This window comes from Sturnira hondurensis, unplaced genomic scaffold (assembly GCF_014824575.4).
Source record: "Sturnira hondurensis isolate 20B ecotype Veracruz unplaced genomic scaffold, ASM1482457v3 Scaffold0010448, whole genome shotgun sequence".
Classification (NCBI taxonomy): domain Eukaryota; kingdom Metazoa; phylum Chordata; class Mammalia; order Chiroptera; family Phyllostomidae; genus Sturnira; species Sturnira hondurensis.
The window spans coordinates 128,275-155,240 of record NW_028083079.1 but is presented as its reverse complement, the minus strand read 5'-3'; the positions used below and the strand labels follow the sequence as shown (position 1 = coordinate 155,240).

The window sequence follows — 26,966 nt, the reverse complement described above, 5'->3', positions numbered from 1 at the left end:
CTCTCCCCTGGGACTGATGTTGTGTTGGTTTATTTGCCCTCTTCTTAATGTTTTGCGAGAGCTCTTTGCATTTTGGTTGTGGGAGCTCAGAGTAGGGAAGTGTCCCTCCAGGTTGAAAGGCAGACCTGGAGTCAAAGTTACCCCACCTTCCCGTCAAGGTGGTCAGCACATTGAGCACACCAAGGGCAAAGTGCAAGCAAAGATGATGGCAGGCGACCAACCCAATTGAAACAGAGGCCTGCAAGATGAGTGGACTTAAAGCCTCTTTGAGAAAAACCAAGAGTGACTCATAGGAGGAAGATGAAACCAAAGCTTTCAGGTCGTCCCCTGTGACCAGAGAGTCAGTCCAAAGTCATCGGAAGGAAGAGGAAAACCTGAAACAGAGAGAGCTGGCCAGGAGCAACCTGAAGACTCATGCAAATGAGACCCGCCCACCACTGCCAGGAAACCAGGCCAGGAAAAGTCAGAGCACACACAGTCACAGCCACGCTGCACGCTGAACACTGCATGGGGGAAAGGAGGAGGAGGAGGAGGCTCTGAGCACAGGTAAGGAGCCAGAGAGCGTCATGGAGGCCGGGGTCATAGTGCTCTGGAGCCCTAGAGGCAGCACGGTCCAGGCAAACCATGGCCGGGGAGGCAGGGCTCCTGGAATCATTTTTCAAGCGTGGCCATTCTTCAGCTGTGAAGCCTTGGGAAGCCACTTCCCAAGACTTGGCTTCCACCTCTATAAAATGGGTATCAGAACATCACAGTATGTATTGAGTGCCTGTTATGTCTTGCTGGGCAAGTTACAAACGCCATTCCTTTCTCACAGCAACCCTGTAAGGGGGGATAAGTGGTCTACTTCACAGAGGACAGTGAAGCTCACTGAGCTTAAGCCACGAGTCCAAGTCCTCGCAGCAAACAATCCTGTCTGGTTCCAAAACCTGCACTTTCTACTCCCCAGCCTGCCTTCTTCACAGGGTGGTTTAAAGAACCAGATGGTCTTACGCAAATGGAAACACATTGTAAAAGGATTTTATACCGCACTTAGCCTAGCAAGGACCGGGACTCTTTGCAAACAGTGAGGTGCTGTAAAAATGCTCTCTCTTGAGGTTGAAAACTTTGGGTGGTTCTACAATTAATATTTGGCAAACTGACATGGTCATGGACAGAGGTGATGCCTTTGGGGTCGTGTTTAGGACTTGCTGGGGCTGAGCCATCCTGCCTTGGGGTGAGCGGTGGGTGGATACCTGGGCAGAGTCTTCTGGAGAGGCTGGACTCTGAGGGCCCCATGGCCGATAAAGGCCAAGGTGCTGAGGTAACAGTGATCGACTCTCCTCTTTAGAGTTTGGCCATGGGACTTCAGAAACGCAGGTCAGCGCTGGGGGGAATGGGAGATCCTTAAGGGTAGTAGCACAGCCCTGACCAGTGTGGCTCAGTTGGTTGGGTATCATTCCACAAAGTGAAAGTTCACCGGTTTGGTTCCCTGTCAGGGCACATGGCCGGGTTTTTGGCTTGGTCCCCATGTTGGGGCGTGTACTAGAGGCAACTGACAGAGATGCTTCCTTCTCTCTATGTTTTCCTTTTTAAAACAACTTTTTAAAAAATTTTATTTACTTCATTTTTTTTTAGAGAGGGGAAGGGAGAGGGAAAGAGAGAGAGGGAAACATCCGTGTGTGGTTGCCTCTTGTGCGCCCCACGCTGGGAACCTGGCCCGCAACCCAGGCATGTGCCTTGACTTGGAATCCAACTGGCGACCCTCCGATTTGCAGGCTGGCACTCAGTCCACTGAGCCACACCAGCCAGGGCTCTCTCCCTCTTTCATCCTCCCCTCCCCTCTCTCTAAAAATAAATTAGGAAAATCTTAAAGAAGAAAAAAGAGTAGCAGTACGAGTTTATTGTAATAGAGTGAGAATTTTCAGGTAAGATAATTTTAAAACAAACACCTGTAATCTTACCCCCAGAGATAACCATTATTGACATTTTGGTGCTTGTTATTCCAGACAATTTTCCACTGTGTACATATGTTGGAAAATTGAATTATATTCTTTTTTTAAAATTTTATTTCTTTATCTTTAGAGGGGAAGGGAAGGAGAGAAGGAGAGAAACATCAATGTATGGTTGCCCCTCATGAGTCCCCTGCCAGGAACTGGCCTGCATGTGCCCTGACTGGGAATCAAACCGTGATCGTGTAGTTCGCAGGCCTGCGCTCAATCCACTGAGCTATGCCAGCCAGGGCTATTTATTTACTTTTAGAGAGAGGGGAAGGAAGGAAGGGAGGGAGAGAAAAATTAATGTGTGAGCTATATCGATCAGTTGCTTCTCGTGCGGCCCCAACTGGGAACTGGGCCTGCATCCCAAGCATGTGACCTGACTGGGAATCAAACCGGTGACCTTTCAGTTCGCAGGCCAGTGCTCAAACCACTGAACCACACCAGCCAGGGCTATCATATCATTTTGAAAGCTACAGAATGTCTCTTTATATGGTTGGAGCAGAATTTATTTAATCAATGTCCCTCTATTAGATAATTAGGTAGTTTCAATTCTTCATAATCAGAGCAGAGTTTTGATGGGTATTTCTGTAATCAAATCTTTGCACAGGTCCTTCCTGGATTATTTCCATAGGACAGATTCCCAGTGGGAGAACTGCTAAATCAAGGCTACGTATGTTTTAAGGCTTTTTAATTTTTTAAAAAGATTTTATAAAATTAAAAATAAAGGAAGGAAGGGAGGGAGAAAGTGAGGGAGAGAAACATCCATGTGAGAGAGAAACATCGATTGGTTGCCTCTTGGACCTGGCCCACAGCACAGGCATGTNTGTAATCAAATCTTTGCACAGGTCCTTCCTGGATTATTTCCATGGGACAGATTCCCAGTGGGAGAACTGCTAAATCAAGGCTACGTACGTTTTAAGGCTTTTTAATTTTTTAAAAAGATTTTATAGACAGGGAGGAAGGGAGGGAGAAAGTGAGGGAGAGAAACATCCATGTGAGAGAGAAACATCGATTGGTTGCCTCTTGGACCTGGCCCACAGCACAGGCATGTGCCGTGACCTGGAATTGAACTGGCGATCTTTTCGCTTTGCAGGACGACACCCAACCAACTGAGCCACATCGGTCCAGGCAATTTTAAGACTTTTGATAAACACTGAAGGTCTCTTTCTGACACACTCTGAAATTTGGAGGCTCTTCAAAGCTCAGTGCATAAAACTTTTTATGGACTTGAAGTTGGCCTTGACCATTTTGCTCTCCCCAATCCATTTGCAGTGATAATGCCAAGCACCCCATACATGGTTTTTACTGGGTGCCCGCCTCTAAATAAGAGCTTTGCCCTACTTTTAGCTTCTTTGTCGCAAGAAGAAAATGGGGAACTGAGAGGTTAAGCTATTCCTTTGGAGTCACAGCCCCAGTAAGCACTGGCTCTGGGGTCATGAGCCTTGACAGGTTCCAGAATCTTTGCTGTCCAATGTGTCTTGGGAGGTGCTTTTGATTCCATCTCCAGAGCGATCTGACGCCTCCTCCCTTCGATCTTCTTTGCCATTGCCCGGCCTGAGTCAAGTCCCAGCCTCCCACCCGTACCCAGCCGGTACCACTGCTGGAGCCCTTCACCAGCCTTCCATTTCCTCTCTGTCCCTTTCGGTGTGTTCTCTGCTTTGCAATGGGATGGGGGTTTTTAAAACAGGAACAAACAAACGAACAAACAAAAACCCAGAGACAGGATCAAGTCACCTTCCCCCTACCAGCTTTCAGGACCTTCCTCTTCCTTCTCTCGCTTCAGCCTGATCCACTTTCTCACCCCGGCTCCACCCGGTGCACCTCAGTCACCCTGGACCCCCGATGCTTCCTCCGTTTGGCAGACTGCTTCTCACTGTGGGGCTTTGGTACACGTTATTCCCTTGACCTAGAATGTCCTCCCTCCCTTCTGCACAGCTGGACTCTTCCCATCCTTCAGTCTCAGCTCTCATGTCACCTCTCTGGGGAAACCTTCCTTGGTGGTCTCACCTGAAGCAGTAACCTGCCCCCACCCCACCCATTTTCCTTTTTGTCCTTTATAGCATTCATTAAAATACTCTATTTCTTTATGTGCCCATTACTCATTAAATGTCTCTTTCCCTTGCTAGACTCAAAAGGTCATGAGGGCAAAGGTCATGGCATTTCTGTCTCCACTGTTGACCCGATGCCTCGCACAGTGCCTGGGCGATGGTGGGCCCGAGCTGATGCAGTGGCTGTGCGTGGAAGTGTCAACAGTGGTGACACGTTGACAAACGCCCCACAGAGGGCGTTCACAGGTATGGGTCCTGGGCCAACCCCCCAGCTCCCGTCAGAGCTGTCCTGCTCCTCTGCAGCTCTCCGCTTTGTCTCCCCTGTACGGAGCTGTGACAGAGGTCTAGCCATGAGTGAGAGAGGACAAGCAGGTTTTGCTTCACATATCAACTCAGTCAGGGCAGATGATGTCACATCAGGGGCAGCCGGGAGAGTCACTGTGCCCAGGTGTCCCTACACAGTTCCTGAATTCCTACCCTAAGGGCCTCATGGACATGAGGAATCTCCTGAGAAGATGCAAACACTGTCTGGTTATTTAATAAGACATGCAGCAGGTAACCCAATGGATGAGTGTTCTGCCTTTATGATGGCACATGGTGGTGGACTGGAAGTCCCAGCTGGGTGACCTTCGGTGACAGTCACTTCTTACCTACCACCTGCAGAATGTATGGTTGGGGCAGAGAAATGGTTTTTAAACGTTTTTCCCCTCAGCAGTTCAATTCTTCAGTTTATTCAAATAACCAATATGAGAAAAGCTAAGTGTTTTACTGGAGCCCTCCTTCCCTATTCCCTCTTTTAAGCACCCAAGGGTTGGGATGGGCAACCTTTGGGCTGGAAGATCTCTGGACTCAGTGCCTGTCAGGCTGGCTGGCTGTGTTCCGGCTGCAGCTTCTCGGGCACATGACATGATCAGCGGGGGACTGGAGAGGACTCGCTGAATTGGATATTGGAGATTTTGGACTGGGCACACAGGTGAATTTCACTGCCACTGAAGTGCAGGGCAGGCAGACCCTTTGTGTGAGAAGGAGGTTTCAGCCACTTTAGAAAAGAATAAGGACCCAGGAGAGAAGAAGCCCAGAAGGCTCACTTACCCTCTCCACAATCTAGAAAAAGGAAACTGCTACCCTCCCTTTTCAGCCAGCGATCCTAGGTCTCGAAGGGACTGCCCACATACTCGGCTTCCAGGGTTGGTTGTCTGCCAAGCCCTGGGGGAACTCTGGTCCCACACCTCCCCACCCCCCACCATCTGGGCAGCTTTCTGGCCTTCATTGCAAGCAGGTGTGCTCAAGAGCCTGTAGCCCAGGCCACCTGGCGGCTCCAGGTGCCGTGTGTGCGGCTGCCATGGAGACGGCCCCGGGGGTTGGTGGCAAGAAGGCAGCCTTTCAAAGCTTTTTGGAGAGGGAGACTCAGGGAAGGGAGAGACTGGAGCCTCAGGCCCTTCAGGGTAGTTTGCTGACTACTCTAGGGCCAACTGAAGTCCAGGTAGGTTTTCTGGGACAAAGCGGGGGAGGAAGAACCAGGGGAGGCCAAGTATTGGGAGGAGGCTTCAGGAGGGATCTGGGGACCTGTGTAGGGGAGCAAGGGGAAAAGCCTTACCAGGAGTTCCCTTGCCAGGTCAATCCAGTGCCCTGCACAAGGACTGGGCACATGGGCTCTGGATGCTTGGCTCTGTAGCCCAATGGGATGAGGGAAAGAGAGAGGGCCTGGCATTTGTTCCCAGAGGAGGGGCAGACAGGGGAATTCACAGAGGCCATCTCTGTGCTAGTCAGGGATTTGAGGCTGCAGAAAAAGAAGTAGTTGCTCTCTGGCACAGACCTCGGACTGTGGCTCCCCTCCCTCTTCCGGCAGTCCGAGAAGCCAAGCGCAGTCACATGGAGCCTAAGGACTATTTTTACCCATTTCCAAAGCTGGGGTCCAGTCTCTTCCGGTGGCAGCTCATTAGTAGTGGGGTGGCTCATGCCTTTGCCCCAGGAGATGGGATACTATAGGAGCACCAGCCTTAAGTCCACAGCTGAGGATTGGGTGATCTGGAACAAGTCACTTCATCTTGTTGACTCGAAGTGTTTTCATCTATGAAGGGTGGTTGGTAATGCCTTTTGACAGCTCATGGGACACTTAGCCCAGCATCAAACACAGGCACAGAGCTTAATGGGTGTTCCCTTGCTCCTTTTCTCTTCCCGTCAGGACATCCCTTGCCAGGCCTCCTGGCATCTGGCCTGAGGATGGCCGAGCAGCAGGGCCGGGAGCCCGAGTGCCCCGTCTGCTGGAACCCCTTCAACAACACATTCCACACCCCCAAAGTTCTGGACTGCTGCCACTCCTTCTGCGTGGAATGCTTGGCCCACCTCAGCCTGGTGACTCCAGCCCAGCGCCAGTTGCTGTGCCCACTCTGTCGCCAGCCCACTGTGCTGGCCTCCGGGCAGCCTGTCACTGACTTGCCCACAGATACGGCCGTGCTCAGCCTGCTCCGCCTGGAGCCCCACAGCATCGTCCTGGAAGGTCATCAGCTCTGTCTCAAGGATCAGCCCAAGAGCTGCTACTTCCTGCGCCAGCCCAGAATCTACACACTGGACCTGGGCCCCCGGCCCGGGAGCCAGACTGAGGCCCCGCAGGCCATGACCCCTACCACCACGCCGCTGCCCGTTCCCATCTCCAGCCACTACTCTCTGAGGGAGTGTTTCCACAACCCTCAGTTCCGGATGTTTGCCTACCTGATGGCTGTCATTCTTAGCGTCACTCTCTTGCTCATCTTCTCCATCTTTTGGACCAAGCAGTTCGTTTGGAGTGTGGGGTGAGCATCTGTTCCTGACAAGGAACCAAGCCCCTCCCAGTTGCTGCTGGTTACGGGGACTGCAGAGCCGTGTGTGTGGTTGTCGTCCCCCGTAGTGTTGTTTATTTGTACGATCCACAGGCCAGTTAGACCATGGGCTTGCTTCTGGGAACAGCGTCCTGCTGTATGAGAACCTCTGAAAGCTTAAGGGCTGGGGAAGGGTGTGAGACCACCTCTGGGTGGGAGCCATGCGGGTCCGTGGGAGGGGGACAACTGCTGTCCCTAGAAACATTTCTAGCCCAGATAGCAAGCTGCATGTCTCACTGGAGCTGCTTTGAACTCGTTCACTTTTTTTTTTCTTAAATTGAGTTGTTCTTCTTATTGGGTTGCTAAAAAATTAGGAAAACGAGCTTCAATTCCGTGAGCAAATGTGTTTCCTCCTTGCAGTTTTCTCTTTACCTTGCCACCAGTCCCAGTAAAAAATGGTCTGTCTTTACTTACTTATTCATCTGCTCAACAGAACTAGGGCAGGAGAAGGGCGGGACTATGGCGGGGGGGGGGCGCGGGGGGGGGGNGGGCGGGACTATGGCGGGGGAGGGGGGCGGGGGGGGGGACGATGGCCGAGAGCCCTTACCAGCAGCAGCAGGGAGGCATGCTCACTCAGCTGCTGCTGGTGCAATCTCGTGGGTGTGAGGTTTATGGAGTGTTAAGAGTCTGAAAGTTTAAAAGTGAAAGCAGGTAGGGTCAGTGGATCAAAGGAAATCTGGGATTTGGAGAAAAAGGTTTTGATTCCTCCTGGTAGATGCAGAGGCCCTGCTGAGAAGACTGGGTGCTGGGTGGAGCCGACGCCCCTCCACCAAGTACTGACATTCTCACTCAAGAGGTAAGGCAGACAGACCCCTGAATAGATGAAAAACCTTAGTTCCCATCGCAGGCCCACAGGCAGGGGACCCTGGCTTTCACTTTACACAACAGCCTCTAGGAACCAAAGAAAACTAGGTAGGGCTTGGGTGCTCGGGCTGCTGCTTGACCACAAGCTGCCATTTCCGCAGCATCTAAAACCCAGATTTCTGCTTCCCCAGTTTTAATATTACCTTGTGGCCAGGGCTCTTAAACAATCTCAAAGTGTTTAAAACACCACGACAATTACGTTAATATTTAGTTTTCTGGATTTGTAAAATAAGCTTTCAGAGGCCTGAAATGGCGTTGGTTTATCTGCTCTACACATTGTGTGAGTTTAATGGAGTTAGCTTCTGTAAATTCTTAGGGGCCTTAATGTACACGATATTCCAAAATAGCCAAGACATATATTTCACATGTAGTAAAACCAAATGGTCTTACAATGTGAAGAAAAAGTGAAAAAAAGTTCTCCATTACGAAATTGGAGTCACCAACATATTCCGCCAGGGGACCAGCACCTGCCTCTTCCCTGGTGCCACCAAAGGTAATGACACCGAAACCGGGACTCATGCTCCCCCCAGTGCCTTCATCTCTTCACACATCCCTGCCTTGTGGAAGGTCAGTCAGGTGATGAGCTCACTGTGTGCTCAGGGTCAGGAGGAACAGGGGGAAGCCTGGGAGGGGCACTTGCGTCTGCCATTCAGCCTACTGCCCTGAAGTTAAGTAAACATCCTCCTCCTTCCTGGGTGAAACTGAGTCTCCACAAGTTCAACCACTTCAATCGGGCAGCCAGCCAGGAAGGTGTGGAAGACTTGCAGTCAAAATAGGACTTACACTCTTGAAGTGGCTTATACCCATCCAAATAAGGAAAGACATTGGTTTCACTACTTTTGGATAAGGAAACGTGATAGTGTCTCCTATTCTCGAATTCAGTAGGTCTAACCCTGGGGCAGTGCCCTCCTCCTACTGGGCATCTGGAAACGTCTTCCCTGGTGTCTTTGGTGTACCAGTGAGGCGGGTGGGCTGCGCTTCCGGCTCTCGGTATGCCAGAGGTCAGACCTGCTCCAGACAGCTCCACACATCATCTCAAAATGCAAGTTAATTTTCTGGGACTCCCTGGTGGTCTAGTGGCTAGGATTCAAAATGCAAGTTAATTTTCTGTTGAATACACTGTAGGCTCCTCAGAGGTAGAAGTGGTGGAAGCATTAACTCCCTTTGGCATGAAGTCTGAGGAAGAGATGCAGTGACTTGTCAGAAGGGCAGCGTAAAAGGCGGAGCGGTTAAAAAGCTACGTATGGGCCACGCTGGCTGGACTGATGTGTCTGGCCAGTGTTGCCAACATCGTCAACGAAACCCTATGAAATCTCTTCGTAAGACAGATCAGGATCCACCACTTACCAACTGGGGAGCTGTGAGCCAGTCACTTAACTTCTCTGAGCTCCAGTTCTGCCTGCAAAAGGAAGACAGCCCTAGGACTCAGAGGATTTAACGGGACGTCTGAATGTGCCCGGCACAATGTCCAGCGGAAAGGAAGTACCCTGTTAAGTGGTGGCTGGACTTGTGTCATTATCATAAATGCCATGCTGGGCTTATGCTCCTCAGCAAGCTGCTTTCTTACAATGCCGTTCCAGTGAAGAAACACATATTCCACAAGACATTTACTTTTGCCAAAGACCTAGATCAAATGTGTCCATCCCGTTGCTACCTCTAAATCTTAGACCCTAACGGCATAGAGAAATTTAAACTTGAGAACTTAAAAACCTTAACACATTATATATACTGTACCCAAACTGCATGCTAAAACATTAATGTTATCAGTTTATACATACTAAGTAGGCAGTAATGAAAATAACTTCTTTTCATGGCCAACTATGGATAATAGTTGATCCATTAATACCTACAATAGTTTAATGAAATCCCCAAATGAGAGCAGAGAATTCAGAAGCCTAACAGATACACAGGCCATGCAACACTTTGGTTATAACTAAAATCAAATTAAACAAAATATTTAGCGACACATCACAATCAGTTTGCAGAATTGAGCTAGACAAGCCACTATCAGGCCCCTGGAAAAGCAAGTAAAAAGTGTTCTAACACCTCAAGGAGAAGCCAGCATATACACTCTCCTTGGATTCTCTATGTACAATTCTTTCTTCTCCCAAATTCCTGTATATTTGTATGGATTTACTGTGTACTTTCAGAGTTCAGTGGTTGTACATTTGGGGTGGGAAAAGGTGAAGGTAATTGCTGAATGGCCAATGAGTAAGAATTAAGAGTCCAGATATACCTCACTGGTAATCTGGCCCACAATGCAAAAGCCCTCATTTTTTTTTAAAGATTTTATTTTTAGAGAAGGGGAGGGAGGGAGAAACATCAGTGTATGGTTGCTTCTCATACCCCCCACCCGCACTGGGGACTGGGCCCACAACCCAGGCATGTGCCCTGGCTGGGAATCAAACCAGTGATCTTTTGGTTCACAGGCCGGCACTCAATACCCTGAGCCACACCAGACAGGGCTCTATTTTCTTTTTAAATTATTAACAGAGTGTTTATTAAGGAGACAGAATTTGAGGTAATCATATTTAGATCATGTATTATATCTCAAACCAAAAAAGGGACCTTGACGAACCAAAGGCTGGGATTCAGAAAAGACTTAACTATGAAAAACAATACTCTGAAGGACAGTTTTTAAAATAGGATTTTACTTTGTACCAAGTATGTAATAAAAAAAATTTTGTAAAAAAGGGAAAAGGTTATGTTTAGGAATAATCTTTAGGGATTTTTTTTTTTCTGGAGTCACCTCAACATGAAGGGTATATCCTTTAAATAACGAATAGCAAGGAGGTTACACAATAGAGACGTCACGTTAGCTTTCTGAAAATTTCATTGAATCTTGACACAGTGGCCTAGCTTTGGAGTAATACAAAGGATGCCAGACTTCAAAAAAGGAAGACATTTTCCGACCAGGCAAATATTCAGTTCCAAGCTTCCTGATGCTCCCCGACGCACACGGCATTCCAAGTGAAGCCAACAGGAGGAGGTAAAATCTTCCTCACTGCGTAACCTGAGCACGCTGAGGGTCTCCCTCTTCACTTCCCGTTCTCGGGGCAGAGAAGTTCTCGCTCTGTCAGGAACTATTTAACCAGTGCGTGGTGAGATGTGCCTCTTTGCTTGAGGGATTCCCAACTGCAGTCCAGCCACCTGGCTCCCTGGGTCACGGGCAGTCCTGAAGCACGTACCATGTAATGCAAAGCCAAGTTTCAAGAACTAAAAATGGAGCCCAGCCACAATCCTGAGAGATGTGAGGATGGCAACAGGGCATTCAAACAAAAGATTAATAAAAACAACTGTCTACATAGTTACTGGCAGGGCTTGAAGACAAAATTACAATTCAACCATGAAAGGGGTTCACCATCCAGGAACTGGGCTGCCTGCCTGGAGTCGGGATGCCAGGAATCCAGTCTACTGAGGGTCTATACGTGGTAATTGACAACAGACATGATAAAAACAAAACACACCAATTCTTTCCTTTGAAAATGGCTCTTAAGGGAGAGCCTGGGGTTTGAGTCCTTTTTCTACGCCCGTGCCTACTCGGCCATCCAGAGCTTGAAGGTCCTGTCATATGAGCAAGTGGCTATCAGCTGCCCGTCAGAAGAGATGTCGAGACCCATCACTTTGCCTTCATGGCCGGCCAGAGTCTTCAGCGGGGACCAGCCTGGGTGGGTCCAGATCTTGGCTGTGTTATCATAGGCACCAGTGAGCAAGAAATTCCCGTGGATGGCTACAAGAGAAAAAAACACAGGAGCTGCTTGAGGAATTCAAGAATTCAGAAAAGCACAAGAAAATAAAAGCACAAAAATCTTCTAGAACACAGCATTTCGAGGAAAAAAAAAAAGGTATTTCTACACACAGAAAATCCCAAGTCTCATCTGTGTTCCTGCCAGGCCTCCAGGGAAAAGGGACAACTACAAGAAGACTCAGGGAAACAACATTTTTTTTTCCTTTTAATTTTTTTATTTAATTATTTTTCAAGTACAGTTTTCTGTCTATTACTCCCATCCCATCCCACCCCCTGTACTCCCCCCCTCCCATTTCCACCCTTCTCAGTTGTTGTCCGTGTATCCTTTATATTTGTTCCTCTAAATCCCTCCCCTATTTCCCCCGAAATTCCCTCCCCTCTCCCTTCTGGTCACTGTCAGCCTGTTCTCTATTTCAGTGTCTTTGGTTATATTTTGCTTGCTTGTTTGTTTTTTTGTTTAGGTAGGGAAACAACATTTTTTAGTTCTTTTGGCTCTTTCATAACCTGTTCAGAATAATATAAGGATTCAGTGCTCAGAATTTCCATGGAGAAAAAGATGCAGCAAAGCATTCCTGAAGTCTTTTTTACTTCCTAGCAACCAGAAGCATGCTCTGCCGTACTTCTGTCTTGACAGTGGGGTAGAGGGAAGGAAATTATAATTTCCTTCCTTAACAGAGTGGAAATTCTCTCCTGTCCCACCTCCAAGTCAAGCTAAAGCCTGCCTGCCTACCATCAAAGTGCAAGCTGTCTATGTCATGGTCAGGCCGAAAACAGGGGGACAGCTTACGTTCAAACTTGACACCGGTCACTAGGTTATGATGGGCAGGGATGGTGTAGATGCAACGCCGCTGCCGAAGGTCCCACACTTTGCAGGTGTTGTCACCGCTGCCGGTTGCAATGTGGTAGCTGGGGATCAGATGCAGCATTGAAGTTAGAAATGGAGAGTACTTCCTGACCAAAACCCTCTCCATCCCTTATTCGGTGATCTTATTTTACCCATTGGGGGAGAAATTTATTCCATAGATTTCCTTCAGGTGCCCTTCTAGGAACATGATGCACCGTCCTGTGCGCAGGTCCCAAACACGACCAAATGCATCCAGGCCCCTGATAAAATAAGTGGCAAAGGAACACTCTGAATCTGGTTCTCGGTGGAAGCGCACTTACGTAAGAGGTGAGACCACTGAGGTGCCCCGAGCTATGTGGAAAAAGCCTTACCCAGTGCCAGCCAAAGAGCCGTCTTGATGGAAGGCGATGTCGTACACGCCCATGCTGTGGCCTTCCTGGTGCAGGATCTCCTCTTGGGCCTCCAAGTCCCACAGGCGCCAGGAGCGGTCATAGCTGAAACACCAAACCAGTCATTAAGTAGCAGATACTTACTCAGTTTTACAAGGTGCAAGGTATTATTGGTAGCTGTAGCTTCAGTTATGCTTCTGAAACTATTCATATAACCCTATTAACAAGAAATTATTTCCTGGCACAATGTCTCAATAATTAAGTCTCTGTCTTGGGTGCCAATTGGGACACCATGACTTCCTATAAACCTACTTCAGTGGCTATTTCTGAGAACAGAATCCCCTAAGAGTAGCTCAGCAAAGACGCTGTTGCCTTCTTTCCCCCCCAATTTCACTGTTATGGTCTTTCATTGACCACTGATATGTTTATACTGGCCCCAAATTGGATGCTGGAGATACAAGACCAACAATGGACAAATCAGTGGAATAGAACAAAGGGAACAGAAATACACCCACACATATACGGTCAAATGATTTTAAGTGAGCGTGCCAAGCAATTTCATCAAGTTACGGAAAGTCTCTCCAATAAATGGCAATAGAGCTGTCTATCTGCATGGAAATAAAGACAGAAAAAAAGACATTAAAAAAAAAATGAGTAAAGCACCTGAAGACTACACAAAAGACAATATACAAATGGCCAAAAGGCATATGACAAAGTACTCAACAGCAATAGTCATCTAGGTAATAAAAAACAGAAACCATGAGATTTTGCTACACAGTTGCTAGACTGGGCAGAACGATGGGACTGACAAAACCAAATGTTGGCAAGGAGGTGAAGCAATCAGAATTTCTGGGAATGCAAAAAGGTACAACTACTTCAGAAAACCACTTGGAGTTTTTTATGTTAAATATACATCTACCCTATGATCAGCATTCCTAAGTCTTTATTCAAGTAAAACAAAAAAAAAAACATGTCCACAAAAAGTCTTGCACAAGAATGCTTACAGCAGCTTTAGTCTGACTAGCCAAAACCTGGGAACAGCCCAACCGTCCATCCACAGGAAACTGAGTAAGTCGTGGCACAGTAATACAACTGATCACTCCTCAACAATAAAAGGAACTATCGATACATGGAAACGATATGAATGAATCTTCAAAATGTGGCTGAGTGAAAGAAGCCAGACAAACAGGTTCATGCAGCAGGAACGAACAGGATTTCTGGTGACAGAAGTCACTGATTGGTTGCTCTGGAGGGGGGGTTACTGGGAAGGGGCACGCAGGAACTTTGTGGGGTGACGGAAGGGGTGACGGAAATGCACTCTCTGACAGGGACCTGAGTCACGTGAGCACTGCATTGGTCAAGACTGATTAAATTGTGCACTTGAAACAAATCCGTACCCACTTCATGAAAATGCCATCTCAATTTAAAAGTTCTTTTAACAGCCCTGGCTGGCCTGCTCAGTGGATTGAGCATGGACTGTGCAGCAAAGGGTCGCCAGTTCAATTCCTAGGCAGGGCACAGGCCTGGGTTGTGGGTCGGGTCCCCAGTGGGGGAGCATGAGAGGCAACCACATACTGATATTTCTCTCCCTCTTTCTTATTCCCTTCTCCTCCCTCTAAAAATAAATGAAATCTAAAAAAAAAAAATTTCTTTAACATATTCTGGCCTCATTAAACTACAGAGCCAGAAAGGGAGACTGATTTGTAAGCAGAGATTACAGTACAATGTGTGGGGGGGGAAAAGTAAAACCCACAAACTTCTGGTATTAGTTAAGAAAGAATATAAAATGGAAATTCTAGTTTTTTGGACAAGTGACTTTAAAATTTCAGATGAACTGCAATGTAAGTGCAAATATACTTAGCCCTAACTATAGAATACATCGTATTTTGTCATGTATAATGTGCAATTTTTCGCTCTAATTTTGAGGGGAAAAACAAGGATGCACATTATATACAGATAGTACTAATTCTGTATATACATAAATATTTTTAATTCTTTTATCAATGCTCATGCATTAAAAGTGTAACTCCAGGAAGCAATAATGATATCCACATGCAAACTAATACCCTGGAATACAATAATCAGTTCTGTTTCTAAATATAAATAAATAATTAATTAAATAAATAAATAATTGAACGAACAAATTAAAATGAAAGTTTTTCTCCTGAAAGTTTGGGCCCCAAATGGGGGTGTGCATTATACATGGGAGTGCACTGTACACAGCAAAATAGGTATTCTATTCTGATTCCTTGCTGTCCAAGAACATCCTTCTTGAAGATCTGTTCTAAAAATTTACTTGGCAGTGAACCATAAAGCGTCGAGAAGACAGTACAACAGAAAGGCTTACCAGGTGGTACCCAAGAAACGTCCTGATGGATGCCACATTACACGGGCCACACGCACTGTATGGCCCTCAATATCTGCGACTGGTTCATCACTGAAAAGGAATCAAATACATGTGAGTAAACTGTTTTATACTCATGTAAATAAATATTCATTGACTTTATTAACTGCTGCACACAGACGCACCGATTCTGTATAATTTGAGGGCCAAATAATAAATAACTTGTAATTTGTTAAAACCAATTTAGGGCTAACAATGATTTAAGTCACTTCCCAAGGTTTTAAAAGATTGAGGACTACTTCCTGTACCCACAGGGCTAAAGTGTCCCCAGAACTTCAAGAAATACCCTTTCTACCTCAACTCACTATGTTAATGTGTTCTGAAGGCTATACCACTTAGAACCAGAGAGAATAAAAGATAAGCAAAATTGTTTTTCTGCACCAAAGAAGTGTTGAAATTCTAAAAAAGAAAACATACTTTGATGGAGATGTGAGGCTACAAAAACCAAGCAGTTTTGGTGCAAGCGGATTAAAAATAAATCTCCTCAAACTTCAGTGTGTTCAAAGATCCCAATGGAAAAAGGAACTTGTAAGTACATAAAGGCTTCATTTCCTTTCAGTGGCCATTAAATTCTACTCCCCAGTAACCACAGAAAGACCTGAAACACCAGCGGAAGAAAATAAACAAGAACCCTAAAGAGGGCAATTAAAAAGGGAACTTTGCAATGTGCACACACACAACTAATCAAAGCCCCGGGGGAACAAATATTGCTAAATATTACCAAAGCCAATTAAAACTTGCTGTGCTCATAGGTAAGACCCCGTCTGCTACAGACTGGAGATGCTAATTAGCTCTTTACAAAAGTCTGGAACAAAAGCCTCATGTGCTTTCCCAAAGAAATAAAACTAAGCAATTGAATTCTGATGTCTTTTAGCCAACAACACGCTTCCAAAAGTTTCTTGAAAAACAATATGCATAAACACATTAAAAAACTGTTTTAATGGTAACTGGACAATATGGTGTGGGCAAGGGATGATGCCCCTGGAGGAGACACCTCTTTCTCGGTAATACTGCCCGACGGAACTGCACTCTCCCCTCCCTGGGGGTGGGGGTGGGGGTGGGGGTGGGGTGTGGGGTGTGCTGAAATCAACATGCTGCCGGAATACTATGTTTAAGTCTGTCTGCCAAACAGTGCATTTCTCCAATGTCAACCTATTGCACAGGGAGTAAAGTGGATCTTTCCAGAACAACTGGAGCCAGGAAAGAAGTGGTCATTATATTTAAAAATCAAGGTCTAAAGTAAACAAATAAGAAAAAACCTGACACAACACCTTTGGTGAGAAAAGTGTAAGAAAAACCTTCTATTCTATTTTTATAACAAGTTTCCTTGGCTCTTAAGAGTATCTCTGGGGTTAAATGCCAGGTTTGCAGGTCCCTAGGGCCAGCCAGCCTGCCATTTACTTCAGGGGCTGCAGTTCGGAGGGACTGTAATGCTCACCTGTCGAGGCTCCAAAGTTTCACAGAACCATCAGCAGCACAAGAGGCCAGATTGACATCTTTCTGGTCCAAGGAGACAGTGGATTTTGGATGGAATACAATTGCTCCTACGTTTGTGTTATGGCCTGAAGGAGTGTAAGAGACAGAAGTTAAAGGGTTCCTGCTCCCTTATAACTTATGTGCAAATACAGAGTACGATGAATAATATAGGTAAACGTTAGGGACACATGATATAATGTATTAAAGTAAGTATTCAACTATGTTAAGAAATAAACCATTTTAATGTAAACTAATATTAAAAACATAGTAACAAAAAGCAAAACAGCCCTGAGTGGTGTGGCTCAGTGGGTTGGGTGTTGTGGGCCAGGTCCCTGGGGAGCCAGGGGTGTGTGACAGGTAACCAAACTATGTTTTTCTTGCACATTGGTGTTCCCTCTCTTTCTCCCTCCCTTACCTTCTCTATAAAAATAAATAAATGTATTCTTTTTTCTTAAAAAAAATAAATAAAGGAGGGGAAGGGTATAAAACACCAGAGTGGGGCTGAACTTGAGAGGAAACTGGTATGTGTATGATGTCAGTGTCTCCCAGCCTCGGGGTTGGAGAAACCCACCTTGGTCAAAACAAATCAAGAATTAACCTTGTGTGTGCTGGGTCTGAGTGTCAGGCAGTTTTACCGCTCCGCAGAGCTCACACTGCGACATGGACACAGATGTAGACGCGATTCTAACTCACCTCGAAGAGTGTGGAGGAGGTTGCAGTCGGGCACGGACCAGAGCTTGCAAAGCCCACTCCTATCAAATACAAAGGAAAGCACCTCAGCCAGGGTTGGTCTGGGGAGGAAAAGGCACCTTGGTAACATCACTAACAGACAATCTCTCCTCACCCTCAATAAACTTCACAATGGCAGACAGAAAAAGAAAAGGCTTACCACGTGAAGTGCCAAGAGTACAGAACTACATCCAAGTCTCACGCAGCCAGAGGCCTCTACTGGACTTTAACTAATACACACAGGTTGTTAATCCCCTTAACTTCTGGATCAATTTGTGAGGGAAGGTAGGACAAATTAAACCACTCACACCTGACCTGTGTGGCTCAGTGGGTTAAGCACCAGCCTGCAACACCGCCCCTGCACAAAAGTTGATGGTTCGAGCCCCAGCCAGAGCACATGCCTGGGTTGTGGACTACATCCCCAGCGGGGGGCGTGGAGAGGCAACCCACTGATGTTTCTCTCCCACATGGGTATTTCCCTGTCTCTTTCTCTCTCCCTTCTCCTCTTTCTCGATATAAAGAAACAAAATCCTAAAAGAAAACCTCCAATGACAATATTAATAATGACACTATCTTCTTAAATGATTAGCATTTTGCTGCTTGCAAAGTACTTAACATTTTTTTAAAAATTTAAAAAGATTTAAATTTAAATCTTTAAAAAATTTAAAAAGATTTTGTATGTCAGAAAATGTCCAATCACTTTTATACCTATAATCTCAAATGATCCTTATTAACGGACCTGTGAGGTATATAAAATAGGAATGAAAACTTTTGCTTTACAATGAAGGCACCGAGGCTTAGGGAGGTGGAGATATTTGTGTAGGTCCCTGGCCTTCTGAACCACGGTCCCAACCTCTGCCTAGACAAGTAGTTCCTGTGTATACAATGCAAGAAAGATTCCCCTCTTACTATCTCATGGGCCATGTCCCTCACAAATAACTAAATTAGAACAAAACAAGAGTTATCATGTCCTAAGAGTTTTTTGCAAATATGGTGGAAAGTAAAAAAGTAACGATAAAAATCATGATCCATGTTTACTGAGTCCTTACCACATACCAGGCACTATCAAGGCCAAATGTTTTATAAACATCATCTCACCCTACATTCACATAAAAAGACAAGTTTACAGAGAATGTGTCGTGCCTAGGTCACGTAACTGAAAAAGAAACGCTCTACTGGGGTGTGGGTCACAGTGAGTCTATCAGCTCCCTCTATGATATGCTCCAAAATACGAGTGTCAAGAACGTGACTGACGGCTCGACGTCAAGCTCCCTGGGGCCCCTTGTGAACAGTCAGAGCTGCTCACCGAGACATCATCACTGCCCAATAAACAGGCAGAGCAGCAGAAGCTCCAGTTCGGTGGGATCATGAGAAACAGAGGAGGAAGACGTAGACACAGACATCTAAGCCCCACCAAACCTGGTGCCTATTTAGGATAAAAAGAGCCACTGTAACACGGAACTTACCAACAGGCCGTGGCCAGCATTTTGGAATTGGGACTGAAGTGACAGTAGGAGATAGGCCGATCATCCCCGATCTGACTGCAGAAATTATTCAGAGACTTAAAAAAACAACAGAAAATGGTAATCATTAATAGGCTAACCCAAGAGTTGGCTTTTCCACTATAAAAAAGAAACTTGAGGTTTAATACAACCCAAGATTCCTTTATACATTGGGGGGGCAGTAGGAGACACTTATATTCATGAATAAATGGAGTCAAGGCTTAGCTGACACCCAGCACACTGTCTTCTACAGTCTTAGTATCACTAGCCTCTGTGTCAGCTAAATATAAAGAAGAAAGCTGCGGAGAGACCACAGTTCCGCTCTGACACCCTAAAAGCAAGAATCAAGGAGCAGAGCCACAGGCCTCTGCTGAGGACAAACTACAGTAGGTTCCCGCCACCTAAACGGGTGGTCCTCCCAGAGGGCAACAGTGTAAGCAGACAGAAATAACCACAGCTGCCCTCACCCTCCTACGGGATGGAAAAGCTACTAAATATTTAAGAACCTTTAAGACCCTGGACAATTTCTGAGGGCATCTTACCCGGAGAGATTTGTGCAGCTCCTGCATCTGGGAGGTCCTGGTTGTCTCAGGAATCTCTTTATGCAGACGGGCCTCCTCTAAGCGTTTCATTGCCCTACGGCACACAAGCAGCAATACCATCGTGAGCCAATGGCTTTTAGACAAGGGGTCTACACAAGCATGCTGCCACTCAGTTTCATTTAACAGCCAGTCATTACAGAGCAGAGCCTCCGTCCCTGAGAGGAAACGAGGAAAGACGCTTCTTTCTCCCATAGAGGCTCTCCTTACCTGGGCAGGGAGTAATTAGCAATCCACAGTCTAGCCACTTTCAGGCTGTTTGGTCCTTCATGGTACCACGTCTGGTGATACTAAAAGTTAAATAAAGGGCAAAAATATTAAGTGCGCAGCATTCCTGCCCCCAATCTCAGAGCTGTCAATTCTGTTTTGACTGTCCAGAAAAAAGGGTGAATTAGTTCAGTAATAGGATTAAATCAGGCGCGTGTGCTTCCACTGGGTTTCTGTCTGTGAGGTCTTACTAGAAGGATTCTGGTTCCTTGTGCAAAGTTATGCTAGGAATTTTATAGTTCTTTCCTGAAACCCACTAACTCCATTTATACCTACAAAGGAGCCACAAACTATTGCTAATAACTATTCTTGAATGGGCCCTGGCTGGTGTAGCTCAGTGGATTGAGCGTGGGTTTGCGAACCAAAGGATCATGGCTCGATTCCCAGTCAGGGCACATGTCTGGGTTGCAGGCCAGTTCCCAGTAGAGAATGAATGAGAGGCAACCATACATTGATATTTCTCTCCCTCTCTCCTTCCCTTCCCCCTCTAAAGATAAACAAATAATATCTTAAAAAAAACAAAACTATTCTTGAATGGTAGAGTTGTCATCTCCCTACCCCCAAACCTAGCAAAAAGCAAACCACTGAAAACATAAAACAAAAAAATCTATTCATGTCCGTCGTGTTTATGTTATGAAGGTGAAGACATATTTTACCTCTTCTTTGGACTTCTTAGATTTCTCATCATCTTTCTTCGTCTTTTTTAAGGCATCAGTGCCAACCACTGAGAGGATGTTTCTTAACCTACACCAAAAAAGATAGAAATTTAAACCGAGCCGAGATTTTGAAAAGTACATCTAAGAAGGGAGAAACCTTCCCCTACCTTCTCACCATTCAAACTCCAAGCAACCTTCTCTGAGAGTCACGATGTCATGCCTAAATTTCTAGTCTGATTTTGTTCACTTATCTTCTTTAAAATACCCCAAGCTGAACTATCAGTAATTATCCTACTCAAATAGGAGTTAATTAGCCCCAACCCAGCCACCTCTCACTCAGTGCCACATGTGCTGATACCCACTCAGGTGCTAAGTTCGCAACAATAACTAAGAAACAGTTCTGATTACAAGTAGCACAGTCCTGCAAGGTGGGGTGGGGAGAGGGGCAGAAACAGGGAACTATACATATACAAAGTATCAACACAGTGGTAAGTACAGGACGCTAAGGGGAAACACAAATGGAGCCCCTAGCCTAGGTCTGGAGGATCAGGGAAGGTGTTACATAACCCGAGTCCTCATTCAGTCTGGTCAGTAGGTCAAGAACAGGAGTGGATTGCTGAGCCAGAGGTTCAACAATGTAAAGGTCTGGAGGTGAGAGAAGCATGTTGAGCTTGGAATGGCAAACAGTTCAGTATGGCCGAAGCATGGAGGACAAGAAAAGTGGTTTCCTTCCCTTGTAATTCAAACAGGCCCAGCACTGTTGGTTATGTTTAATGAATGTGAGCTATTGTTAGACGTTTTAAAATGATTAAACACACTATGCAAACCAAGAAAAAACACGATGAGGAGAAGAGACAGGACAGTGAACAGAAAGACAAGGGCCTCATAAGCATGGATGAGCCGCCTGTCACTAAGAGCAGTTTTAAAATCACAAATGGAATGTTATCTGCAGACAGTACTCCTTTTCAGTAATATCCAAAAATACTTAGAACTGTTTTATGTCATTGATAAGGAAAGCCCTTGTTTAAATTTTTAAGTATATTTTATTGATTATGCTGTTACAGTTATCCAATTTTTTTCTCCCCTTTATTCCCTTCCACTCTGCATGCCCCCTCCCACCATCATTTCCCTCCTAGTTCATGTCCATGGGTCACACATGTAAGTTCTTTAACTTATACGTTAAAGAGCAAGAATGATGGGTTGTCTCTCAAAACCCCCCAGCTGGGAATCTGGCTTACAACCCAGGTTCCTATACTGTTCTTAACCTCCCCATCTACTTTGTATCTACCATTTATGCTTCTTATTTTTGTATCTTTTCCCCCAATCACCCCCACCCCCTCCGCACTGATAACCCTCCATGTGATCTCCATTTCTGTGATTCTGCTCCTGATCTAGTTGTTTGCTTAGTTTGTCTTTGTCTTAGTTTTAGGTTCAGTTGTTGAGAGTTGTGAGTTTGTTGTCATTTTAATGTTCGTACTTTTGATCTTCTTTTTCTTAGATAAGTCTCTTTAACATTTTACATAATAAGGGCTTGGTGATGATGAACTCCTTTAACTTCACCTTATCTGGGAGGCAGTTTATCTGCCCTTCCATTCTACATGACAGCTTTGCTGGATAGAGTCATTTTGGATGTAGGTCCTTGCCTTTCATGACTTTGAATACTTCTTTCCAGTCCCTTCTTGCCTGCAAGGTTTAAGAAATCAACTGGCAGTCTTATGGGAACTCCTTTGTAGGTAACTGTCTCCTTTTCTCTTGCTGCTTTTAAGATTCTCTCCTTGTCTTAAACTTGGCTAATGTAATGATGATGTGCCTTGGTGTGTGCTCCCTTGAGTGCAACTTCTTTGGGACTCTGTGAGCTTCCCAGACTTCCTAGAAGTCTATTTTCTTCGCCAGATTGGGAAGTTCTCCTTCATTATTTTTTCAAGTAAGTTTTCAATTTCTTACTCTTCCTTTTCTTGGCACCCCTGATTCAGATACTGGAACATTTAAAGTTGTCTTGGAGGTTCCTAAGCCTCTCCCCATTTTTTGAATTGTTTCTTCATTCTGTTTCGGTTAAAAGTTTATTTCTTCCTTCTGCTCCAAATCATTGATTTGAGTCCTGGTTTCCTTTCCTTTAATGTTGGTTCCCTTTTTCCCCACTTTGCACAGCCTTCACTTTTTCCTCTCTTTTGCGACCATACTCAACCATTTCTGTGAGCATCTTGATTACCAGTGTTTTGAACTCTACATCTGATAGGTTGGCTTATTTCTTCAACGCTTAGTCCTATTTTTGGAGCTGTAATCTGTTCTTTCATTTAGGCCACATTTTTTGGTCTCACTGTACCTGTTCTGTAGTAAGGGGCAGAGCCTTAGTTGTCAGGGAGGGGCAACCCATGTTGCTGCATTATGGTGCTGTATGTGGGGGAGGGGCCTGAGGGGAAACAATCAGCTTCCAGCCTGCTTTCAGTCACTTTGCCCACTACCCACAAGCAAATTGGGCCCTTCTGGTGCTGATTCCTGGGAGTGCAGGCTTGTGTATGTTCTAGGACCCTGCGGGTCTCTCCAATCAATTCTGTGAGGCTTTATCCTCCTGCACTGTCTGTGCACTGTCCCCACACTATTTCCTGTGCAGTCTGTCTTGCTCCCCAGTTGTTCCTCCCTGTTTATCTGCATACAAACATGGGACCGCCTGGTCTGTCAGCTGCCGCCTTGCTGTGAGTCCTCTCCACCCCTCCTACTGGTCCGGATGAATGTTTCTTCTTTCACTGCTTGCTTGTCGGACTTTCATACAGTTCGATTTTCTGGATTTTCTTGGTTTTTTTTGTTTTTAAACTGGTTATTGTCCTTTTGGTTGTGTGAGGAGACAACGTATATCTACCTATACTTCTGTGTTGGCTGGAAGTCCCCGTTGTTTAAATTTTCCAAGTTCAACTACAAAAGTTTACCCAACTCAAAATTCCATACCGGGGAAGGGAGGAAAGAGGAGAGGAAAAGGGGGAGTATGTTAACACCCTCTTCACAGTTCATAAAGAAAAATTAGCAGTGAAAGTACAAATTGGCCTAAGACTCAGATTATAGATTAAGCTACATAAACACAACTTAAGATATTCTGTAACAGTACCTGAGACATTCTACTAAAGTTTTTTGCTATAAATACCAACTGAAACTTGCAACCAGAATCCTGTGGGTAAAGAAGAAAAAGTGGATATTCAGAAAGGGCACCTTTCTCTTCTTTCGGCAGGACCCTCTCCAAAAAGCGTGATGGGCTCCCCCAAGGCTCTCAGGCAAGCCTTGACCTCTGAGTCGTCTGTGGAAACGTTGATTTGCCGGGCTCGCTTCCTTCTCTCAAACTCGGCCAATACTTCAGCCTGTCGCTCACTGATGTGCTCTTCAATTTCAAACACTTCCCCTAGGAAAAGAACAGGCAACATCAGCATTATTACCAGACAGTGAAATCAATTAGGGAAAAAGAAATATATTTCTTACAGCTGGAGTCTGTGTGTGGCCCTCACAAAAGTTAACTGTCTAATCTACTACATTTTATATAGTTTACTGTTTCTCAGTTTATTAACTTATCCCAGAGAAAACTAAACAACAAAGCTTTATTTCTTTTATTTATTTATGTACTCACTCATTTATTTATTTATTGAGAAGAAGGAAGAGAGGAGAGGCAGAGAAACACTGATGTGAGAGAAAGTGATGGGTTGCCTCTCACAAGCCCCCAACTGGGAACCTGGCTCCCAACCCAGGCATGTGCCCTGACCTGGAATTGAACCAATGACCCTTTGGTTTGCAGGATGACTAGTGACCCCCTGAGCAATACCAGTCAGGGCAATGACACAGCTTTAAAAGGTACCAAAAGAATTCCAGCTGTCTCGTTTCATTTGGCAACCTTACCCTTATATAAATACATACCTTACCGAAGAAAGTAAGGAGTATGAAGCATGTTTAGTAAATGAGTTAACTAGGCCTTCTATCCAGAAGATACAATAGAAACGTTATTTTAACCACTGCCAAAGCTATTCTCTAAAGCAGTCCCAGTATCGAGACACAGGTGAAACTAGTAAATTGGAAATAATAAAAATTATTTTCATGAAAATAATATTGCTTGACTACAAGGCTTTTTGAGGAATCTAACAGCTAGTTTAAAAAACCACACCAAATATAAGCATTTGTATGAAAATGGTAAGTATAGTGGTGATGCAGTTATGTTTAAAGCAGCAAAAAAAGTTAGGAAAATCGCCAAAGTCCATGCATGTAAGAAAAAAAAAACACACAGGAGGATCAATGAGAAACTTGACTGAAGTCCCTTCCGTGGAGAAGTCTTTTCACTTTATATCACTCTGTTTGAATTTCTTATTACAAACATGTATAGTTTTATTTTAAAAATATTGTGGACCACTAATTACTGACAAGGAAAGATATCCTCAATAGTATATAGAGTGAAAAATACAGGCTACAAAACAATTTGTATATCATGGCTTTATTTATGGGAAAAATTATATACTTACAGGTTCATTAAGTTCATGGAAAGATATAACCCAATTAATAAAGATGAAAGGTTTTCTAATCCACACATTTCTACACTGATTTTTTTTCAAAATAAAAGTAACTATAATTTTTATAATTTAAAAAAGTATTTTACTTTGGGAGAAAAATTATTTGAAAACTAGAAACAGACATTACGAACCACAGTAGTTCCACACCAACGGCAGAATGGTGCTAGGTCTTCAGAAGATAAATGGAGTCACCCTAGCTGGTCTAGCTCAGTGAATTGAGCGGGGGCCTGCGAACCACACGATCGAGGTTCAATTCCCGGTCAGGGCACATGCCTGGGTGGCCAGGGCACAGGCCAGTTCCCAGCAGGGGATGCATGAGAGGCAACCATACATTGATATTTCTCATCTTCCCTTCCCCTCTAAAGATAAATAAATAAAATCTTTAAAAAAAAGATAAATGGAATCCGATGGAACAAGGAGGGAGAGGGTGCCAAAACCCGAGGCAATGAAAAATCCACCTGAAACTTTCTACTTCCTCCAAAACTAACAGCCTACTGCTGACTGGAAGCCTTACCCACAACATAAATGGTCAATTAACACACACTTTTTATGTTACATACATTATATACTGTATTCTTACAATACAGACTAGAGAAGAAGAATGTTATTAAAAATCATAAGGGAAACACATTTACAATATTTATAGGAAAAAAATCTGCATTTAAGTGGACCCATGCAGTTAAAATCCATGTTGTTCAAGGGTCAGCTGTATATACCGAGTCTGGTAAAACCACTAACAATTCATGGGGAAAAACTGTTTAACAGGTTTAAAGCAAAAAGCTGACTGTTGCTAAGCAGGGTAGGTAAAGTATGACCATACATAGATGTGAGTTTAAAACCAGCAATTTTTGATACTGTAAACCCTAGCGATATCTAAGTTTAGGAAGGCACTCATTGTGGAAAATTTGAGCACTAAAGATAAAGATGGACTCACAATTTGCATCTTACCAGAGGTTATGTTAATATTCCCTGCTTCAATTCCTGCTTTAAGTCCTTCTTTTCCCAAAATCCCAGACTCTCCTTTGGCTAGACGCTCCCTCTCCTTCTCCTCCAAACTTCCATAATAGATGTGTGGCTTCTTCACAACAGCAGCCCCCAAGTCATCCGGTGCCTTAGTTTTGGTTGCCTGCTAAATCAAAGACTTGGATTAACCTAAGGCTTAGTCTTAGCAATTTCCTAGGATAAAGTACATCTTGAACTTCAACTGTTTTTCCTTCCCAAAGGAAAGAACAAGGAAGACACCAGTTAAGATGTCTTCCCTGATAGGGGGTGAGGCGTGAGCGGTAACTCAAACAGGAGGAGGTTAATACTAAGTACTAACTGTACTTAGTTTCTCTTCCTGACTTTTCTATCAGGGTTTTGCTTTGGAACATGTTTAATGCATTCGGCTGGAGTGCAATCTGTCCTTGGGTTTTTATGAAACTTTCAGGGTTCTTGCTCATCACAGGGAAAATAGAAAAGATAAATGAAATAGCCAACTCGATGTTAAGGGGGGAACAAGTTACAAAAGTACTGGTTTATAAACTTCAAACGTTTCCAGACGACAGGTAGTACAGAAGAAGTTGGGAGGCCTCATGACAATAAAGAAGGTTGACATAAACATAAATCTTGGCCGAGACACTACTCCCTTTCAGAGCTCCGTTTATGGACCAGTCGGAAAAGGCATTACCGTTCGCGGCTGTATGAAAGCTGCAAATGAACTTATTAAGCCCATGAAAGCCCTTAGAAATCAGGAAAATGGAAGCTCTGCTAAGACAAAACCGAGTCCCGCAGCCTTCCTCCTCAGCCCTCCTACTGCCTTGGCCATGCCTCCGAACAGCCCCATCCACAGGGATCCCAAACCCCTCCGCATTGCCTGCCAGGGTAAGCTGAGATCTGTACCGTGGAGGAAGTTCGTGAGGAAGCCATGCCGGGCTCGGGAGCCGCGAAAGCCCAGGAAAAGCCGAGCTTTAAGTTTCAGGATTGTCCACCGCGCGCATCCAGCGGAGCGGAAGTGCGTCACTGACCGGAAGTGGGCCGAGAGCGACGGATCGTCTGGGGCATCGTGGAGGACGATGGGAATCGTAGT

At 45.1% G+C, this 26,966-nt stretch overlaps 2 protein-coding genes across 5 annotated transcripts; one reads left to right on the top strand and one right to left on the bottom strand.

Moving 5' to 3' along the window:
• Positions 1-485: 485 nt before the first annotated feature.
• RNF183 (ring finger protein 183) lies at positions 486-15,112 on the top strand. Of its 3 annotated transcripts, none has more exons than XM_037059070.1 (3): positions 486-546; positions 6,210-6,816; positions 15,031-15,112. In XM_037059070.1, exons 2-3 carry the CDS (start codon positions 6,248-6,250, stop codon positions 15,038-15,040), a joined length of 579 nt encoding a protein of 192 aa, XP_036914965.1. In that variant the 5' UTR covers positions 486-546; positions 6,210-6,247; the 3' UTR covers positions 15,041-15,112. The 3 variants fall into 3 exon arrangements, with proteins under 3 accessions (XP_036914965.1, XP_036914964.1, XP_036914966.1); XM_037059069.1 differs by lacking the exon at positions 486-546 and adding an exon at positions 5,291-5,507; XM_037059071.1 differs by lacking the exons at positions 486-546; positions 15,031-15,112 and adding an exon at positions 5,292-5,507 and having other exon boundaries at positions 6,210-7,294.
• PRPF4 (pre-mRNA splicing tri-snRNP complex factor PRPF4) lies at positions 10,434-26,924 on the bottom strand. Of its 2 annotated transcripts, none has more exons than XM_037059067.1 (14): positions 26,780-26,924; positions 25,847-26,027; positions 23,562-23,748; positions 20,361-20,448; positions 19,648-19,727; positions 19,381-19,474; positions 18,803-18,897; positions 17,301-17,359; positions 16,570-16,693; positions 15,075-15,164; positions 12,710-12,832; positions 12,491-12,598; positions 12,282-12,400; positions 10,434-11,476 (listed from the first exon to the last, which is right to left on the bottom strand). In XM_037059067.1, the coding sequence occupies exons 1-14, from the start codon at positions 26,804-26,806 to the stop codon at positions 11,283-11,285; spliced, it is 1,569 nt and encodes a 522-aa protein (XP_036914962.1). In that variant the 5' UTR covers positions 26,807-26,924; the 3' UTR covers positions 10,434-11,282. The 2 variants fall into 2 exon arrangements, with proteins under 2 accessions (XP_036914962.1, XP_036914963.1); XM_037059068.1 differs by having other exon boundaries at positions 25,847-26,024.
• Between the last annotated feature and the right edge of the window lie 42 nt (positions 26,925-26,966).

What these genes read in the sequence shown, in the direction of transcription:
- PRPF4 (XM_037059067.1), bottom strand. Translation starts at nt 26,806, where the DNA reads ATGGCTTCCTCACGAACTTCCTCCACG. An exon ending in CTAAGAAGTCCAAAGAAGAG is followed by an intron (nt 19,728 to 20,360) that starts GTAAAATATGTC and finishes TTTAACTTTTAG; the next exon opens with TATCACCAGACGTGGTACCA. An exon ending in GGCTCTTTGGCTGGCACTGG is followed by an intron (nt 12,599 to 12,709) that starts GTAAGGCTTTTT and finishes TTATTTTATCAG; the next exon opens with GGGCCTGGATGCATTTGGTC.
- RNF183 (XM_037059070.1), top strand. Translation starts at nt 6,248, where the DNA reads ATGGCCGAGCAGCAGGGCCGGGAGCCCGAGTGCCCCGTCTGCTGGAAC.